This window comes from Dipteris shenzhenensis, chromosome 10, assembly GCF_047967505.1.
Source record: "Dipteris shenzhenensis isolate YYH24624 ecotype China chromosome 10, Dip_SZ_1.0, whole genome shotgun sequence".
In the NCBI taxonomy this organism is placed as follows: Eukaryota; Viridiplantae; Streptophyta; class Polypodiopsida; order Gleicheniales; family Dipteridaceae; genus Dipteris; species Dipteris shenzhenensis.
In genome coordinates this window covers 42,224,545-42,245,409 of record NC_141605.1, presented here as the reverse complement: position 1 = coordinate 42,245,409, position 20,865 = coordinate 42,224,545, and the positions used below count along the sequence as shown (strand labels likewise).

The 20,865-nt window shown below is 41.9% G+C and overlaps 1 protein-coding gene across 3 annotated transcripts; it reads left to right on the top strand.

The window, feature by feature from the left end:
• Positions 1 to 2,264: 2,264 nt before the first annotated feature.
• Positions 2,265 to 5,308, top strand: LOC147897849 (ammonium transporter 3 member 2-like). Of its 3 annotated transcripts, XM_087380195.1 has the most exons (5): positions 2,265 to 2,519; positions 2,739 to 2,771; positions 2,961 to 3,744; positions 3,872 to 4,157; positions 4,369 to 5,308. In XM_087380195.1, the coding sequence occupies exons 3-5, from the start codon at positions 3,082 to 3,084 to the stop codon at positions 4,902 to 4,904; spliced, it is 1,485 nt and encodes a 494-aa protein (XP_087236321.1). In that variant the 5' UTR covers positions 2,265 to 2,519; positions 2,739 to 2,771; positions 2,961 to 3,081; the 3' UTR covers positions 4,905 to 5,308. The 3 variants fall into 3 exon arrangements, with proteins under 3 accessions (XP_087236321.1, XP_087236324.1, XP_087236323.1); XM_087380198.1 differs by lacking the exon at positions 2,739 to 2,771 and having other exon boundaries at positions 2,992 to 3,744; XM_087380197.1 differs by lacking the exon at positions 2,739 to 2,771 and having other exon boundaries at positions 2,980 to 3,744.
• Positions 5,309 to 20,865: the final 15,557 nt, after the last annotated feature.

The window sequence follows — 20,865 nt, the reverse complement described above, 5'->3', positions numbered from 1 at the left end:
TAGATTGGCCCTACCCCATCCTAAGGGTGTGGACTGTATTTATGTATTGCAAACCCAAAGTGAATGGTCCTTATAAGTCTTTGAATTTCAAAGTTTTAATCTCAATATGGTAGTGTGGAAATGGAGTGAGATCTCATTGGAGCTTGGGGGGGGGGGGGGGAGCATTTTAGAGAGAGAGAGAGAATTTCAAACATTTTAATCCCAATATGGTAGTGTGGAAATGGAGTGATATCTCATTGGAGCTTCGGGGGGGTTGGGGGGGTGGGAGAGAGAGAGAGAGAGAGAGAGAGAGAGAGAGAGAGAGAGAGAGACACACACACACACAGAGCCCTCAAATATTGATTAAACCCTACTACCTTCTATCAATTGTCACAAATTTTAAATAGAGCATGGGCTTAAGTGGGCTGTCATTGTTGCTAGCTCGTATATCTCAAAAAACCACAACCTATGCATGGATTTAGAGTCACCTCGTAGATGCTAGATACCATGTACATGGCATGTTACCAAATGTCAACTGGTATGAACTTGACCTACATGGCCATTAGGTCCTCACAATTGGCCACCACTTGCCCTTTGGCAATGACCACAACAAATATCATGGGCACATGTATGCATATAGGAAATCTTGAGAATATCTAGTCAGTTGTATCCCTTCATCAAGAACCTCGACAACCAAGTAAGACTTTTGTGAGCAATTCATTTGAGATCATGTCACATTTCACCTAGATGGTGGGTCTTCTTCATGTGCCTCATACTACAACTCCAACTTGGGAGGAACCCACCCTTGATACTCCTATTTGCATTTTGTTGTGCACAAGAGTAGTGCACTTTGGGTTGTCTAGCATAACCTTGGCAACCAAGTCTTAAACCATTTATTTAACAACATCCCCATATTGCTAAACCAAACCTTAAGTTCATGATATATACATTTATGCACATAGTTCTTTGTTTATCTAAAGATAAAACTCCAAGTTGGGAGGAACCACCCTTGATACACATGTTTGCATTTTGTTGTGCACAAGAGGAGTAAACTTGGGTGCCTCCAACATACATATGTTTCTTTTCAAACCAACTTTGTTTGAAGTACAATATGTAGGTTACAAAGTAGGTTATAATATGTAAGTTACAAATCAGCAAATCCTCTTGAGTTGCCTCACGTCATAGCGATTGTGTATACTATGAATGGCTATAGAGTCATGTTATCTCAAGTGTACTCATGTCATCTCAAGTGTGCAGACTATGATTATGAGTGGCTCTTAAGCCATCTCAAGTGTACTTCATCTCATGCGCATAGACTATGATTATGAATGGCTCTGAAAGGTGAGATAAGGAGAGGAGGAAAGCACATGAGAGAGAGAGAGAGAGAGAGAGAGAGAGAGGGATTGGGCATTCCTTTAACAATGTTGTCTATTAGATGCTATCAAACTTAGGGGCCGGAGTTATCAGCACATGATCAGATAGAGATGCAGACTCGTAATGTAGGGCGATGGCAAGACAATATCTCTCCATTGGTTATATGTTGCATGCCCATTGTTGTCTGATTGTGCACTTTGATATGCTAGGCTTAGCAAAAATAGCCCTTTTGTTATCCTTCCGTTATGCATTTTGAAGCCACATCGACGTAAAGCCACGGGATGGGTGTGTACAATTTACTACTTTCTTTTCTACAAATCCTCCATATTTTTAGCCACTCTCTCTCTCTCTCTCTCTCTCCCCCCCCCCCCCCTCTCTCTCTCTCTCTCTCTCTCTCACAGACACACACACACACACACACTTTCTTTCAATTCATCATATCTCCAACCTCTTTTCCGAGCTGCAAATCCAACCTCTCTTTCTCTCTCTCTCTCTCTCTCTCTCTCTCTCTCTCTCGCTTTCAATTCATCATTTGTCCACCCTCTTTTCCGAGGTGCAAATCCACTTCGTCTTCTTTTTTGGTATTCTAGATTTTGGGAAGGCCTTATGAATGATTTACCATAATTTACCTTGTTTTAATATAAATGCAGAATATATTAAGAGGGGGGTGAGCCCTGTCAAAAAGAAGGACCTTGATACAAAAATTGGCGTACGAACGGGCGAGGCGCACGCTGCAAGCAGCACAAGGTGGAGGGGGAGGGGCGATGAAATTGTGAAGCAAGTGGGCTAAAAAATCGACTGATTGGAGGGTGGCATGGGGAGCAAGCCAAAAAAAGAAGTCGACGTCTGTTGTTAGAGCTAAAATATCATTCGTCCTGTACACCTTTACACACAGGTCCCCAACGCGCGGGAATTGTTATTCCCCTCCTCTCCTCTCCTCTCCCCCCTTGACTTTTTGGCAATTCGCCCATCACACAAATCACCCACATTCGTCCCTTTCCTCACATCTCCTCATCTCTCTCCGTCCTTCCCAGCCCCCTTCCCCTCCTCTTCCCACCTCTTGTTTGCCACCTTCCTCCTCCCTTCCCTCGCTCCCCTCCTTTTCTTCCCCTTTGGCTGCTCAAATTCGGAGCTTCTTGCCTCCCAGCTCTTTGCCATCATATCCGGTATGCTTTCCTTGCCTTTTAGCTTTTGCACCCTCCCAGCAATGGATCCCCTGCTTAGATCTTTAGTTCTCCCTCAAGGCAGCCTGTAGATCGCCCTGTAGCTTTGTGTTAGCGAGGGCTTCTTGTCGTCCTGCTGTTTTTATCCATTCTACCTGCTCTCTGCTGTTGTGAATCCGTGCTTTGTGTTTTTATCTATGCTTCGTGCTCTCTGCCGTGCAGACCTTTCTTTGCTTCGACGGCGCTTTGGTGTAGGTTGTGGGATGTAGCCCTGTTCATCGATAAGCTTTCCCTTACCCTAGAAAAGCCCTTGTTTAGTATCTTCTCTGTAACCCAAGATATTCTGGAATTTGTCCCAGGAATGTGAAATTGCTGTGATCTGATAATGTCCTCTACAGATAGAAAGAATTGGCAGTCTCTCTCATGTTCTTTTCTTCCCAAGAGTGATTCATTGCTTGTGCAGTAGGGGCTACAGCTTGAACTCCTGGATGGACATGTTTACGTGAACGACATCCGGGTGAAGCTCTGAAGAATCCCTTTCTGACGACAAGCCTTGCAGTTTATCATGGCAAATATCACTGTTCCCTCAGCCTATCAAAACAATATTACCAGTCTTCCGGATTGGCTCAACAAGGGCGACAATGCTTGGCAGATGACTGCCGCTACGCTTGTGGGGATACAGAGCGTGCCAGGGCTTGTCATCTTATATGGCAGCATTGTGAAGAAAAAATGGGCAGTAAATTCAGCTTTCATGGCGCTCTATGCTTTTGCAGCAGTCTTACTCTGCTGGGTGGTTTGGGCTTATAAAATGGCATTCGGGGAGAAGCTATTGCCACTGTGGGGTAAAGCAGGACCAGCACTTTCCCAAGACTACCTTGTTAACCGAGCTTATCTTCCAGCGACTGCCCATTATTACAAGCACGGTCCGAATAAGGGAACGATAGAGACCCCAATGGCTACTCCCTTCTATCCCATGGCTACGATGGTGTATTTCCAGTTTGTATTTGCTGCTATCACTCTCATCTTGATTGCCGGCTCGCTGCTGGGAAGGATGAACATAAAAGCCTGGATGTTGTTTGTGCCTCTTTGGCTCACTTTCTCTTACACGGTGGGAGCTTTCAGCTTGTGGGGAGGAGGCTTTCTGTTTCACTGGGGTGTCATGGACTACTCAGGAGGTTATGTTATTCACTTATCATCCGGCATAGCTGGGTTTACTGCGGCTTACTGGGTGAGATTTGAGAAAATTTATGCTTCTTCCCGCTACTGACGCGCATAGTTCTTGATGTGGTTTGTGATGTAAACTACTACTCTTGTCAGACTTTCTCCTGACTTAACCTGAAATTTGTGTGCGTTAGGTTGGGCCACGACTGAAAAAGGATCGTGAAAGATTTCCTCCGAATAATGTTCTCCTCACGCTCGCTGGAGCAGGCCTTCTATGGTTGGGTTGGGCCGGTTTCAACGGGGGGGATCCGTATGCTGCTAATATTGACTCGTCTATAGCCGTTCTGAACACGAACATTTGTGCTGCAACTAGTCTTTTGGTGTGGACGACCCTGGATGTCTTCGTATTTGGCAAACCATCGGTGATCGGAGCTGTTCAGGGCATGATAACTGGTTTGGTGTGCATCACTCCAGCTGCAGGTGAAGCTAACGTTTTTTGAAATGGTTTTTGTTGTTGTCGATTGGCCTTAATCATGGAAGCTCGAACTCTACCTAGGCAGGGAACGGGACTTCGGGCGGACTTTCATTAAGGAACTAGCTTTAACTCTACAGATGAAGAGGTGCTACCTGTACTGTGAGCGCTGAAGGGCAAAGTCTTGAGTCTTGACGTATATCTATCGTCTGTTGGCAGGTCTAGTGCAAGGATGGGCAGCTATAATCATGGGTATTCTCTCAGGTAGCATCCCCTGGTTCACCATGATGATCGTGCACAAGAGGACGAGGATTTTTCAGCATGTGGACGACACACTGGGGGTGTTCCACACGCACGCGGTGGCAGGCATATTGGGGGGGTTACTGACGGGGCTACTGGCGGAGCCGACGCTATGCAGCTACTTCCTACCAGTAACGAATTCTCGGGGCTCATTTTACGGGGGGCAAGGGAAACCACAATTTGGGAAGCAGCTAGTGGGAGCAATGTTTGTGGTGGGATGGAATGTGGTGGTGACAAGCATAATCTGTTTAGCGATAAAGCTGGTGGTACCATTGAGGATGCCGGATGAAGAGCTGCTTGTAGGCGACGATGCAGTGCATGGAGAGGAAGCTTATGCTCTTTGGGGCGATGGCGAGAAGTATGATGAGTCAAAGCACGGCTTGTATTATGGCCTTGACGACACCCAACACAAGATTGCAAAGTCTCCTGACATTAGTGCCACTGTGGAAACCTAGTCATCTCCACCTCATCGCTTTGGTAGCTCCACCTCATCTCTTATTGCCACCTCATCTCTTGTGTATTAGTGCCACTTTGTGCAAACATCACCCACATATGTGCCATCTCTCTCTCTCTCTCTCTCATAGAGTGCCACCATGGAAAGCTATTCATCTTCACCTCATCCTTGTCATCTCTTGGGTAGTGCCATAATGTTCTTGGAGACTATTGACACCTCTCTAAAAGAAGAAACTACATCATATATTTTTAAAATATATGAAAGAGCAATTTGCAGAATTGGTAGTAGTGAGAATATTATTGCATTAGTAATAGATAATGCGTCAAACTATAAGACTATGGATGAGATGGTAACGGTAAAGGATCCCATGATTAAATGGGTGCCTTGTGGTGCTAATACTTTTGTTGAATGATATTGAACAATTTCCATATGTGCAACCAGTAGTAGCTACGATAATTTTGTAAGTCTAGATTTGTCACATGTCTTCTTGTGCTTGCTAGACTGTTGGAAGTGTGCCAGGATTAATCAATATTGTTTCTCTAATAAACAATGGACGAATTGGCTTGAGAGGAAGCACGAGTATACAATACCAGATAATAGATATGCACATCTTGTAAAGTGAGAGAGCTTAAATATCTAGGTCAAGGACCTTATAGAGTCAAGAAGATTAGTTCAATTGGAGCTGTGTTGCAAAAACTTTGGAGGGAGTCCAATTCAAACCTCTCCTAGTTAACACTAGATTATATCATGAGCACTTACTAGCATATGTAAAATTTTTGCAACATATAGGTAGATTGAATCGATCTCAACCTAGGTATCAGAAGTGATGATTGAGTCCTAGCTACCCTATGAACTCCTTAGAAACTTAAGCATATAAGAAAAAGTCCTACCTCACTAGTCATGCATAGAGCAATCACTCCTTTCGAGCACCACGAATAAATTGCACAAATGAAAGCCACAAGAAACACTTGCTTTCATATCCACACAAGACAGTGAATTGTTTCACGCAGTCATAAAAGAAACATGCACTGATGGCACATGGTACTCTTCTCACATGACACTATTGGCACATGGTATTGCCAAATTGAAAGCTAATTCATGCATGAAATACTAGGCTAAAGACAATGTGACAAGATGGGGGAAAAACCTACCACACCATCGGCAAAGCAACATAATGCCAAACGGCCCAAACCTAATATCAACAGCCCTCCCCAAATCACTGATCTAAAGAAGGAAAAGCTCTAGAATCATAAAACCAACCATTAACCCCAAAGAGACCATGGATGGTAATTTTGGAAGGTGACAGTGATGCGAAACTTGATGCACCATGCCAAGGAGAGATGTAACAAGAGTTGGAGACTGGGAAGATAAGGGAACAGAATGCAGACTTGTCAGCTATACAGGATGAAATCTCATATTAGCTTGATGCCCAAGCCAGCAAGGACCCAACAATAGAGAGAGCAATACAGCTTGTATGGCCACATGTTAGAACATACAACATATCAACTGATGCACACAATGTTTTGCAGTACAAGGGCCTAGGGACATTTTTTGAAAAGCTACAATCCTTCTTACCAACACTTGCTATGACAGAATATGTAATTCTATTCATTCTCTCATATCAAAGCACGAAGTTGGAGAAGGTAAAGTATGGCACAGTCATGCATAATCAAAATCCTATCGAAATCCACCTCAGTAGATCTACAATCAAGGAAGCTTTCTCATTTCAAAAGCCACAAGAAGACTATCCAATGAAACATTTGGATGCAAGGTTCTAAAAAATTTAGGAATTGTTCCCACTTGGCACAAAGTCCCAATGTAATGGAATACATTTGTATTTGAGAACCAATTTCATTGTAAGGAACTAGAAATTCTCTTGGACATGGGTGACAATATAATGGCTTGCTGTAAGACCTAGGAGTAAGCATTGTTGTATTGCTTGAGATCTTGTTCGGTCGCCTTGGAGATGTTTCTTCATGTGTTCTACCAATTCTCGAAAAAGCTATTTTGTAAAACTATATACTGTCAAAAAAGCTATTCCATCAAAAAAGGGCTTTTTGCCTGCCAAACGGGCTTTATGCCTACAGAATGAACTTTATGCCTACTTATGCTTGCCAGTGAAAAGATTTGTTATCTATTGGATAGAAGAGAAAAGAGGGAAAAAAACTATTCTACACACAAAAAAGGTTGTTCTACTAAACAAGTTGTTCTACCAAAAAAACTATTCTGCTAAAAAAGCTATTTGGTAAAACTATATACTATCAAAAAAACTACTGTGCCAAAAGGGTGTGTTGCCTCAAAACTAGAAAAGATATCTGGCAAACTTACAAATAGTAGGTTTTTACCTTCTATCTTGAATGTATTTTTTCATGCGCATAAAAAGTCAAAGAAACCTATGTGACTAGTACGTGCAAGATATTGATTTCTCAAATTGCAATACAAATACAATGACGACTGATATTCAGGTAATATGCTAGTGTCCTATCTATTCGCAAGACTTCTTTGCAATACTATTGGACTCTAATATTAGTGATGTTGCTTCAATCTGAATTCTTACAACATTTGTCTCTTTTGATGCATGTTCTTGATGTGAGGTAAGATTCATAATTAGTAGTAGAGACAACCAAATTGGATGCAAGATCAAAGGATGACAGATCATATGGTTGTAGTCCATGACACAATATTATTTAGGTTGCAACCAAGGATGAGTTATGAGATCTTGTGAGCATAGTCTTATTCATGTATTCATTGGGCTTTAATTTTCAAAAGGTGAAAATCTTTGCACATCACCAAGGCAATAATAAAACACTATCCTTGACATTTGTAGGGAGGGTCGGGTGTTGATGGACCCTGCGTCATGTCTCATGTTCATTTTTTTTTTCATTCTTTTTTTCCATTTAGGAAAATGTCATTAAACGATTGGATCCAAGTTCCATTTTAACATAGTAGCAATGAATGAATTATTAAATGCATGCCAAGGATGTGAAATATAGGGAGCCATCAATGAATGAATGAATATCAAGAATGGACAAGGGATTTGATGATAAGGGGGTTTTATTTTCCATTTAAAGGACCATAGTCTGACAACACTCTACTTGTTTGGCCTATTACGTTATTGTCTTTTTTTTTTTACATTCGTGCTTTGCTAATGGTGCCTTCAATGCTGTTACTCTCGTATAAATGCTACCTACCATTGTTTAGGGTAAAGTTAAAGGCACATCTGGTCCAAGCACAAGCAATAAAATCTAACCCATGCAAGTATTTAAACAAGTGCTTTTTCCTATAAGTTTTCTAAGAGGCTATGGGGCACTTAAACTTCTATAGCAACAAGCTAGGGGAGATTTTTCTAAATCCCAAAGCTGAGGGAAAATATAAATTAACAATCGACAACACATACCTAGTACATAGGCAATGGGTGTGTGTTGTGAATGCATTTGAGGGAGGCCTCAATAAGAAACTTTGCTTGGACATAGCTACAAGAAATTTCATCTTTTTGCATGCATTGAATCAATGTGTGCAACAATGTGAATAATGACTAGCCTAATGAAATATTTTATTCTTGTGGCACATTGAGGAGCAATATATTATTCTCGTGCATTAAGAAGCAATACATCATTCACAACATCAAAGTGGTGCCCATCAACTCTTAAGCTACAAATTGGGTTAAGTAGAGGCTACCCGCTTTGAAGAAACCTTGAGTTTTTTCAACTACGTGGATGCTCCCATGAAAAAAACACATGCTCGCTAAACACATGCTTGCTACAATCACCAGAACTAAATGTAGATTACAACTCCAAGCCAAATTACATAGTATCATACAACATTAAACACATGCTCACTATAATCACATTCTTGGTACAACTATAAAACTTGCGGATATATTGAGAAGAATTTCGTATCTACCAACTTGGCATGAAGTGCCAAATCGTATTTGGACTTGACAAGGTACCTGTGGTAATCCAGCCTCGAGTCCTTTCTTTTCTTTGGAGATTACCCTCCATCTCTTCCACTTCTGTTGGCTTTTAGTAACTTCTGATCATTAACTAAGATTGGTCTCATGGTGTTCTCTGCTCCCTTCTGGATGATTGGTCCAGTGCATTAGGCAACCACATCACTTTTCTGCATCTAAAGCACTTTCTTTCCTTGCAAAGAATATGTGGCATTTCGCGCTCTTTAAGAGCACTGAGTAGCCATGGGTCCTTTTTTCTTTGCAAATCCATGCCTTCTTCCTTGGCTATTCCATGCCCTTTTCCTTGTGGGGTTGACTAATTTGTGGTGCAAAAGTTATTCTAAGACAACCATGGTAGAAACCCATTAATATTCAACTCTACCTTAACATCTTTCTTGTGCATAATTCTCAAACAGTATTGGCATAAGACAAACTATAGCGTTGAGTTTACTAGTTCAAAGAATACTTAGTTCAAACCATTTTTCTAGGCCTCATTGAAGGGAAAATTTGAGTTTCTTGGTTTCTTGTGCATTAAAATGTTCATTTTTTGAAGTGCATGAACTTACAAATGAGATTATGTCGTTACAACTACGAAGCTCAACTTTGGCATTTCTTTCAAATGCAATATTAATGTCTACAGTGCATGATCTTACAAATAATATTGTGTCATTGCAACTACAGAGCTCAAGGAATTTTTAGGTATTTCTTTGAAATGGATTGTTGATGTCTAGAGACTCAAAAGCCTCATAAGCCAAAGCTAATGTTTTTGTGCATACATGCACTCTTGTTGGCCATACAAGAGTCCTAAGGGATGTCTTTGTTAGTGAGTTGCTATTAGGTCCATAGTTTTGAAGTTAGTTCATTTGGTCAAATTGACCATGCAAATTGTGGTTAGTATGAGGCTTAAGTGTGTGGGTTAGTTGTATTTTAAGGGCTTCTAATTTGTTTAGGGCTTAAGGTTTTTGTTTGCTTGTGGAGGTCCTAAATGTTCCTGTCTTTTGTTTGTCCTCTTGTGGAGATCCTAAATGCTTTTGTCATTTGTTAGGCATTCCTCTCTAAAGATGGAGGCTCTCTTTGTCTCTTGTATGACACCAACTTTATATTACTCTTGCCAAAATAGGCATGTCCCCACTTTTAGTTAAAGGTCCATCCACCACACACATACACCTATTCACCTCTTCCTCTCCTCTCTTTCACTCATCTACCTTTCTCTGTATCCCTTCACCCTCACAATCGCTCATCTATTTTTTCCCATATTCCTTCACCTTGACTTGCTTTTCTTGTTCTTCTTTTCTTCCAATTTACACCTATTATTCCCTTTTACAAGCCCTTGGAAATATTTATCGAGCTAGTTTACACTTAGACTTATAATGACCCTCTGAAAGGCAGGGCCTTAAGGGTCTTAGGGAAGGCGTGGATTTTGGGGAGGTGGGTTGGGATAGTGGGGTGTTTGTGAGTAGTTGGTCAAGTTGACCAGTTAGTTTGGGACTAGGGTAAGGTCTTAGGTTAATGTTGTAGTTAGGAATGTTTGACCTAGTTAGTGGGGGAGTATGGTTAGTGGTAGAAATCCTAAATCTTAGAAAATTCATTGTAGCACAAACTAATCTAAATCTTATGAAATCCATTTTAGCAAGTTGTTTGGTTATGAAATAGTGTGGAAGCTTATGGCAAACAACTTGCACCCATGCTAGCTTCCCCTTGCAGCTTCCATTGCTAGCTTCTCCCCTCTTCCTTCTCGACCACCACCTCCACCGTCCACTTTGCATCTTCCCTCACCTCGCCTATGTCCCTCCCCTTTGCCTCAATAGCCTCTCTAGCTCTCTTCGCATTCACATACTTCCCACATTACTCCACAAGCCATGCTTCTCTATAATTGCATTATCTTTTGCCAATGGAGGTTGTTTTGAATAGCAGTTGCATCACATATCTTTCTCGCCGCTCCATAGCAAGTGTTTTAATATTTGTATTCAAGTTGTATTTTACACCTGTTGCTCTACACACTCACCTTTTCTTACCTCTTCAATGCAGCTACAAAGAGTTGATCATGCCCACCAAACTAAGCTTTTACAAGTTGTGTGGTACCACTTTTCCACTAAAGACTATCCATCTCGATCAACAATTGCAAGGTCTTCTTGTGTAAAATAGGGTGGTTGCAAGGTAAGGGTGTCTACCTTTTGGCCACTTTGGTCCAAGTGTGACACCAAGGTCCTCCAGAAATTCAAAGGCTTGCAATGTCACGCAGCAGGTAGAAATACCTTGATCGAGGTAATTCACCCAACCAATTTGTGCCAAACGCCATGCATTGGAGATTTGGCAAGAGCAATACTCGATCAAGGTATTTCTCGCATGGACACATTAGTATACAAATACCTCGATCAAGGTATGTAGACTGTGACCTCGATGGAGCATCATGGCAATGTGACATGGCATCCAAGGTGGCAAGTCATACGTCAATCGAGGTAATAGGACGTGACATGACAATCAAAATGGCAACTAAGTTGGTAGGGCCTTTTGCCAAGGTGTCCTCCAATACTGCGATTGAGGTTCACTCCAGGTGGCTAGTGATGTGGCTATATAGTTTGTGTGCTTAGCACAACACATGGTATGCATGCATGGCCATGAAAATACCTTGATCGAGGTATCAAATACCTCAATCAAGGTATTTGCATGACAATGCATGCGTGCCATTTGTACCTCGATTGAGGTATCTCAAAGCATGCATGTCATATGTACCACGATCGAGGTATATATGACACGTCATGTGTACCATGATCGTGGCTTTTAGTAGCTATCCCATATGCCATGAGCATCATAGGCATTGCCTCTTTCCTACAAAGCCTCTCTTTTCAATTCAGTGGGCTACATTTGCACAATTCCTTGGCTCCTCCCTTCCCTCCTCAAGCTTAGTCAACAAGCTCTCACCCTCCTTTCTTGGACCCTTTTCCTCAAAGTTCTCCTCAAGTTTGGACCCTTTGCCACAAAGTTCTCCTCAAGTTTGGACCCTTTCCTACTAAAAGTAATCCTTTGCCTTGCATTTGCTTTTGGTGTCTTTTGCATCCTTAGCATTTCTTTGCTTACTTGAGCATTTATTTGCTTCCTTTAGCATTTCCCAGCTTCCTTTGGCATTAGCCTCCACACTAGCATTTTGTTCTGGCATCCCCTTTTAGCATTTTGTTGTGGCATCCCCTTCTAGCATTTTGACTATATCTTTTTATATTCATCCATTGTTCATGACCCCCTTTGCCATGGATAGTTTGGTGTGCCTTTTATGTGTTCTATCATCTATTGAGGGGGATATTTTGAGTATTTGTGGCAGGGTTTATGATATCCCTATTTTTCTCCATCTTGTTTCAGACCTAGAGTCCACGCTTGCATCATTACATACTCTAAGTAGTACGCTAAACTTAGAGGATTGGACACGCACTCATCTCATTGATCTTATATCCCATAGCCTTTCATACATTGAGTTCAAGAGGTTGCCTGCTATTAGGGATGCTATCCTAGTCTAAGATATCTTCTTAGATAGGCACGGCATTAGACCAGCGAGGGGGAGACCCCTGACAATATGTAGGTGTTCTCACCCATTGGTAGTAGCACATATCTATAGTCGATATATGGTTGCTAACAATGTAAGAATGCCTAATAATAATTAGATCCCATTATACTTTGGTATGCATTTGTATGCCAAGTTTGTATTGGGACATAGGGTGGATTATTCTAGTGTGCAGCGGCCTTTTGGTGGATTGCATTGTACATGCATTAAGACTATTAGGTCTAGATCCCCTTGTTGCATAGCCCCTGTCCGCTTTGTCACATATTAGGCTTTGGGTATGGACTCGTTGTATCCTAGAGATATTGAGATGGACCATGTGACTCAAAGGCCCATTTCTCACACAACGTGTGAGGATATTGAGAGGGTCATGGGAGGAGGGCTATTTTGACATTCCTGAGGGCATTGAGGAGCCAACTCCTATTCCGTGGAGAGACCAGGACTTTGATGATAGTGTGTTGGCTCGTGTTTTGAGAGAGAGCCATGAGGAGGCAATAGGCATGCAAGTAGTACATAGGTAGTGGATTAGTAGCAAAACATAATGGATGCTGATACATCAACTCGTGTAGAGTTCGAGACACAAGTTAGAGCTGACTATTATCATTGCAAGAGGCACATCAGATGTAGATGGAGGATGCATTATGCGTGTTTAGCGGTACAAAGCCACCTTTTAGTGCATGGTGGATATCATAGCATGCCACGATAGCTAATTGAGTGGCAGGTGGAGAGAGATGGAGGGCAATAGCCCAGAGACCTCAATTGACCATTAAGGAGGCAGATTCAAAGTAGTTAAACCAAGAGTAGTTGGGTTAGCTTTGTTATATGTATTTATTTTTGTAGACATTTATTTTGTATATGCTAACCCAAAGTAGCTGGGTTAGCTCTATTATATGTATTTATTTTTGTAGACATCTATTTTGTATATGCTCAACCTAGACTATTGGGGTTAGCACAGCTGTACATCCACATATTTTATAGACATGTATTGTGTTATATGTATTTTATTTTGCTAGGTTGGCACAGATGTACTTTTTTGTGCGTGGATCTTCTTCTTCTTTTTAATGGATTGTATTCATTATGTACATTTGTATCTTGTGGATTTACATAGTGTTGTTAAGGTCTGTCAATTATTTTGTTAAGCTAATATGCTTTCATTGTGATGGTTATGAAAAATTGGTTTAAAACATTATGGTTTCAATATTTATTTCATTTGTTGTTTACATGAGGATTCAAATGTTGTGTTAGGGTGCTACGGATTCAATTTTTGTTCTTTACATATGGATTCAAATGTTGCTATGGTTGTGAGTTGTCATGAAATAGGAACCTCTTTTAATCAACCCCCTCTTCACTGTTAGCATTTATGTCCATGCCGCATCTCCCCACCTCCTCCATCTTATTGTGCATTGTTTAGGGTTGCATGTACTTATTGTTCCTATTTGACGAGAATGTGGCTTCGGTAGTGCAAAAAAAAAGGTTTGCTAACTAGGGCTGGAAAGCTTAACCTAACTTGGTTGAAAATTCAAATTCCAAAACATCAAATGGGTCTACTCACATTGGCTCATAGGCAAAAATGAAAAAAGTAATTGGATGCAAGTGGTTCATAAAACAAGTCCACTCAAGTCTTATTAAAGAGACGGTGGACACTGTTTGCATTGCAATTTGGGACGATGTTGGTTGTAGCTTCCTTGTGAATCCAACAAGATCAAATGTGACCAGTAGTGCAAAAAGTAGAGTACATAAGAGCTTGCAATCCATAGCTATTTCTAATCTTGCATAGCTACATAATTGTTTTGTATATCTAAAAGTACTCTTACAAAACATTTGTTCAAGTTTAGCCTACATCTTTATATCAAGGTCATCTACTACTAGCTCTCATTTTTTCAGTGATTTTTTGTTATATACCCCCAAGTATTTGACTAATGAAAATTATGAATATGTAAATCATTAACCTACCTGAAAATAGTGGGGCCTTAGTGGATTTTCCACCTTTTTGGCCCTACAAAGGGTCTTAGGGAAGGAGTGGATTTTTTGGGAGGTGGGTTGGGAAAGTGGGGGGTTTGTGAGTAGTCAGTCAAGTTGATCGGGTTAGTGGGGGACTAGGATCAGATCTTAGGTTAGTGGTATAGTTAGGATTCTTTGACCTGATTAGTGGGAGAGTATGGTTAGTATCTTTCCTATATAGGACTTTCCCGGAGAGGAACTTTCCTTCTCATCCTTCTCAACTCTCTAATCCTTGCAACAGGCCCCCCAAATTTCACCCTGTGTGTGTTAAAGGGATGATGATCACTATGGTTACTAGGTATACTTGCTATGGCATCCATCACTTAACAATCTGTGTTTGGCTTCTCCTTGCACCATGGTAACTAGACTAATTTATGAAGCAGATTCTCCTTCTCAAAGTCTCAGGAGTCCTGACTACTCATCCATGATCACTAAATCTTTTTACTTTTTACACAGTTGTGATTGTTGTCTCTATTTAAGATTATGGTGATAATTGTCCTTTTCTCCACTTCCAGTTACTACTTAGCTTTTTCTTGCAAACCACCTCCTCTTTTTTGTGCCTTGCTTCATACGGTTGAACTCTTGGGCCTCCCCAGCCATTCTCGGAGTCTATTGTTCTTCTTATATCTCCCTGGTTGATGGATTCTCTTTTAACCACTATGACTTCACGTATTCAAGATCATGTATCGATTGAGATTGAATCTCAGTCATCGGATCAAAGTCCATTAAAACACAACAAAAAATACGGTGCCCCTTGAAAAATTTGGGGCCATGTGTCATGTTCGTTTTGCCGTCGCATCTCCCTTGATGGTCGAGAATGACCACTTGTTAGCCTTTCTTGGTTAAAATCTGGCCAGATTTTGGCTCTCGGCCACACCACAGTGAGAGTGCTCTCAACGAAAGCAAGAACGGAAGAGGGAGAGAGAGAAACAAAGAGCCACACAAGTTTTGGTGGGTGCAGAACCACCCTAATCTTCTTTTTCATTCATTTATATATGTGTTTGAGTATTGTACATAACCGGGGTAAAGGCACAGTGACCTTTAACCCCCACAACCTCCCACTTAAAGCACAATGTGCCTTTAAGGGAGAACAACCAGTGAGCATACTATCCAATGCCCATCAATACACGACAATACTCAAACCGCTGACTAGGTCGACTCTTCGTCAGCATATCTACAGGGTTATCATCTGTATGAACCTTGACAAGCTCTATGCACTTGTCCTCAAGTACCTCCCTGATGAAATGGTACCTGACCTCAATGTGTTTGGTCTTTGCATGAAAGACCGGATTCCGTGCTAGTTGAATAGCACTCATGGAATCACTATGCAATGTCGGTACACCTGTATGAATCCCCAAATCTCCCACTATTCTCCTTGCAACCCTCTGTGGCTGCAACATACTCAGCCTCTGTGGTAGACAAAGCAACGCACTTCTGTGCGCGAGACATCCACGACACTGCACCACCTGCAAAGGTGAACACATAACCAGAAGTGGATTCCTACTATCCACATGCCCTGCATAGTTTGAATCTGTGTACCCAAGTGCATGCATGTCTCCTCTACCAAAGCAGATGCACATCTCCTTGGTACCCTTCATGTACCTCATGATGCACTTAACTGCCTCCCAATGCCTCTTTCCTAGATTAGCCATATATCGGCTAACAACTCCCACTGTAAATGCAATGTCTGGTCTAGTAGCTATCATAGCATACATAAGACTCCCAACTGCTGATGCATAAGGAACCTTGGCCATCATGGCGCTTTCCTCATCTGATTTGGGACTATCTGTATGACTCAGTTTCACATATGGAGGCAATGGAGTACTCACTGCCTTCCCCCCCTCCATATTGAAATGCTGCAATACTTTTGTAACATACTCTTTTTGTGAAAGCCCAAGGAGTTTCCTACTCCGATCATGCGTGATGCACATACCAAGAATATGACCTGCAAATCCCAAATCCTTCATATCAAAGGCCTCATGCAACTTGGCCTTTAATGCATCTAGCTCATAAGTATTCTTGCTAGCCAATAGCATATCATCCACATATAGTGCCAAGATTATCAGGCTATCATCCTTAGCCCTTTTAGTGTAGAGGCAGTGGCCAATTTCACTCCTTCTAAAACCCTGGGACCGAATGAAAGCATCAAACTTCTGATACCATTCACTAGGCGCTTGCTTAAGACCATAGAGACTCTTCTTCAGCTTGAAAACTAAATGCTCTTTGCCCTTTTCTTCAAAGCCTTCCGGCTACACCATGTAAATTTCCTCATGCAAATCCCCATGCAAGAAAGCTGTCTTGACATTTATCTGCATAAGCTCCATATCCTCTGATGCCACTAGTCCAAGCATGCATCTAAGTGTGGTCATCTTCACAACCGGAGAGAATATCTCATCAAAGTCCACACCCTTCTCTTGCTTGAACCCTTTAGCGACCAAACGGGCCTTGTACCTAGGCACATCATCACCTGTGACCATTTTGCAGACCCATTTACATGGCAATGCTTTCTTTCCATGTGGCAAAGAAACCAAGTCCCAAGTCTTATTCTTCATAAGTGAACTCATCTCTGATTGGATAGCATACTCCCACTTGCGTTGATCCTCGTGCATCATAGTCTCTCTGTAGCAAGAAGCCTCCCTGCAATCAGTAAGCATCACATAGTCTACCCCTGGAACAAACCTATTAGGAAATCTAGACACTTTAGATGATCTTCTCAAGGGCATTTCAGCTTGCTGTCCCACCTGCATATCAGCCACATTCGGCTCATCATTTCCACCAATAGATGATCCATCATCTACCCTTGATTGTATACCTGTGGGAGTACTTGGTGGTACCATTTCTTGCACATTTGGTGCATGGACAGCTTGCTGTCTATCAACATATGCAGGTAGATTCACATCCTGGAAAGTGATTCTCCTCATTTCCACATCCCTCATGGGTGCCTTATGCATCTTCTTCTCATTGACTTCTTCTCATTGAAGACTACATCATGGCTGCGTATGATCTTCTTTGCTTCTGGATCCCAGAGACGATAGCCCATCTCTCCACTTTCACTATAACCCAAAAAGATGCATTTCCTAGACTTAGGATCTAGCTTCTTTCGAAGCTCTTTTGGCACATGTGCATATGCCTCACACCCAAATATACGCAAATGAGAGTAAGAGGGCTTCTTGCCACTCCATGCCTCTTCAGGAATACCACCATCCAAACTCTTACTAGGTGATCTATTGATCACATGCACTGCAGTCTTCATTGCCTTAGCCCAAAAACCACCAGAAAGACTTGCATTGGAAAGCATGCATTGCAACCTTTCTTGAATGGTACGGTTCATCTTTTCTGCAACTGGATTTTGCTCTGGAGTATGAGGGGATGTGAGCTCCCTCTTAATCCCACGTGTATCACAAAAATGCTGAAAGTCCTGAGAGAGATACTATCCACCATTGTCAGTTCGTAGGCATTTAAGCATTCTACCTGACTGATTCTCAACCAAGGCCAGCCATTTTTGAATACCTGGAACACATCACTCTTCCGAGCTATAGCATAAGCCCACACTTTCCTAGTCGCATCATCAATGAATGTCACATATTATTCAGCCCCGCCTAATGACCGTGTAGGCATGGGACCACATACGCCTGAATGCACCAAATTAAGCTTTTCAAACTCTTTCTTTCCCCTTCTTTTATGGGCTGATTTAGTTTGCTTCCCATAGAGACAGTGCTCACAAAATTCAAAATCAGAGAAACTCAAATGCAGTACATAACCCAAATGGCATAAGAGTTTCATTCCATTCTGGCTCATGTGCCCCAACCTGCAATGCCACAAAGAAGTGCTTGGCTGCTCGGTTATTGCAACAACATGATCAAATACCCCTGATACATGTAAGGGATACAAAGTCCCACACTTGTCACCCCTGGCCAAAAGCATAGAGGCCTTCTAATTTTCCAACTCTGAAAGCCAAAAGTGGTGTGAAAACTAGCATCATCTAGCTGACCCACTGAAATAAGACTCTTGGTCAACTTAGGCACATGTCTTACATGTTTCAAAATAAATGCAGACCCATTTGCAAAAGAAAACTTTATGTCACCTACTCCCACTATGTCACATGCATAGTCATTTCCAAGATGCACACAACCTGTCTTTCCACTATCATAAGTGGAGAACCATTCCCTATGGGGAGTAACATGGAATGAAGCACCAGAATCCAAAATCCAATCCTGGGAATATGCATCATCTGAAGTGGTAAGCAACTCTGCAGATAAACTAGACATGAAGAGAACGTCATTGTCACTATCATGTGTGACTGCATTGATCTCCTCGATCTTCACTTTTCCTTTGTCCTCCCTTGGACTCTCTTCCTTTTGATTTGCACCCCAATTTGCATTCTTTTTCTTATCCTTTTGCTCCTTGTAGCAATCCTTTTTCATATGGCCCGTCTTGCCACAGTGGTAACACTCAATGTTCTGTGCCCTGGATTTGCTACGAGACTTCCCTCTTTCTTGGGACTTCCCCTTGAACTGTGATCTACCCCTTTGCACATTTAAGGCTGCATCCTGCTTGTTGCTGTCCATAGACTTTCGTCTAATGTCCTCGGCCAACAAGCTACCCACAACATCATCAAATTTCAGTACTCCACCAGGTGCAAAGTTACTGACAGCTATACAGAAGGTATCCCATGAGGATGGCAAGGAATGTAAGAGAAATATTGCCTTAGTCTCCGCATCAAAATTCATCTTCTGTTACAAATTTGGGCCTTTTCATCGTAGTTCTTGTCGAGTGGGAAAACCTACTCTGAGAGAGCATGGTCGCACTCAGGTCCTACATGGTACATACCATAGATCAATCCTCATTGCTTTGTGCCTACATATCATGGATCCACCTTTGCTTGCAATTCAAATCAGTCCGCCATTGCTTGCTGTCCTCCCCCTCATCAGTCAGTCTGTTGTTGTCCCAATCAATATCTCTCATCCTGTAGCAATGCATCATTCACATAAGAGATCAAAAAATTAGACGAGATCAAAGTAAAGAGAACCCCAATCTCCTCTCTCCAATTAGCCATCTACCCATGGGCGGATCTTCTGATTGCTGTATTTTGAGAGCCTGAAGAGGCAGAGGGAAAGATATAAGAAGACCGCGGTGTGTTAACAGATTGGTTAACAATATGCCACTGCTAGTTAAGTGATGTGATTTGATGGACAGTGGCAAGTTCGTAGAGCCATGATTGTGTCTTGGAGCTAGATGGGCCCAATAGGATGGTAAAATAATGAGAAGAGACAGTGGTATAAAAAGATTAGGGTTGGCCCTTCCTTCAAAAGGTGACTTGTATAAAAGGCCAAATGGTTGAGTTTGGTCTTCATTGTTGTATGCACAAGTTTGGAATACAAGCTCCCTCTTCTCTTCCAAGAGTGTCTTTGGGTGTTCTCTTGTTTCCTTTGTAGTGCCTTTGTGTTTGCCACTCCATCCCCCTTCACTCTCCTCTTCCCTTCCCCTTCTCCCTCCCTTCTCCCCTCTCTTCTCCCTTCTCCCCCTTCCCTCTTTCTCTCATGGAAACACATTGCAACAATCTAGGAGTTGCTTGAGTGACACATGTGGACGGCTCATGCCTTACATTTCTCTCACAAGGAATAGCTTGGAGTGGAGGCTCCATCAGCATTCCTTCAAGATCCCCATGACACGTGAGCCCCCGTCGAGACCACACATTTTTGGCACCACTGTCGAGGAGTTCAAGGTATGCTTTTGCATTGCACTTGCTTTCTCTCGTCATCTACCCATTGTTCATTATTTCAAGCTTAACTTGGAACTTTGATAGTGGAGTTGAAGGATAGGAAAGAGTGAAAAAGTTTGTGTTTGGATGGAAAAAAGAAGCAGCTATCAGTTGGAAATCTTTTTTGATCATGTGAAGCTTGTTATGTATGTTTTTAAGTGTTTTGAGTTGGTAGGAAGATAGTTTGAAAGATTGCAAAGGAGTGTTTGGCGTCAAAACTCACAAAAAAAAACAAGAATGAGGAATCAAGCTGAAAATGGAAGGGGTTTTGAGTGTTGATAGTCACCTCTTCAAGAAATCTCATTTTTCAACCAAATATTGTTTTTCTTTCTTCTTTTTTGCATTTGGTAGGTAGATTAGGTAGTTTAGCATCCCCCATCACAAAAAAACATGAACAGAAACTTCCAAATCATGAAGAATCATAAAAAACCAGTCTGTGAAACTGTGCATTCCTATCCCCATGGGTTGTTGCTATCCCACCGATCAAACTTGCATTGACCCATCATTCGCAATAGCTCTATCCCGTCGATCAAACTTGCATTGACGCATCGCCTTAGCACTATCCCGTCGATCAAACTTGCATTGACCCATCAGCTTAGCCCTATCCCCATGAGCTGACACATGTTAGTACCTAGCCCATAGCCTTAATTAATTACTATCAGTCATCTATCCCGTCGATCGTTGCCTTAACTCTATCCCGT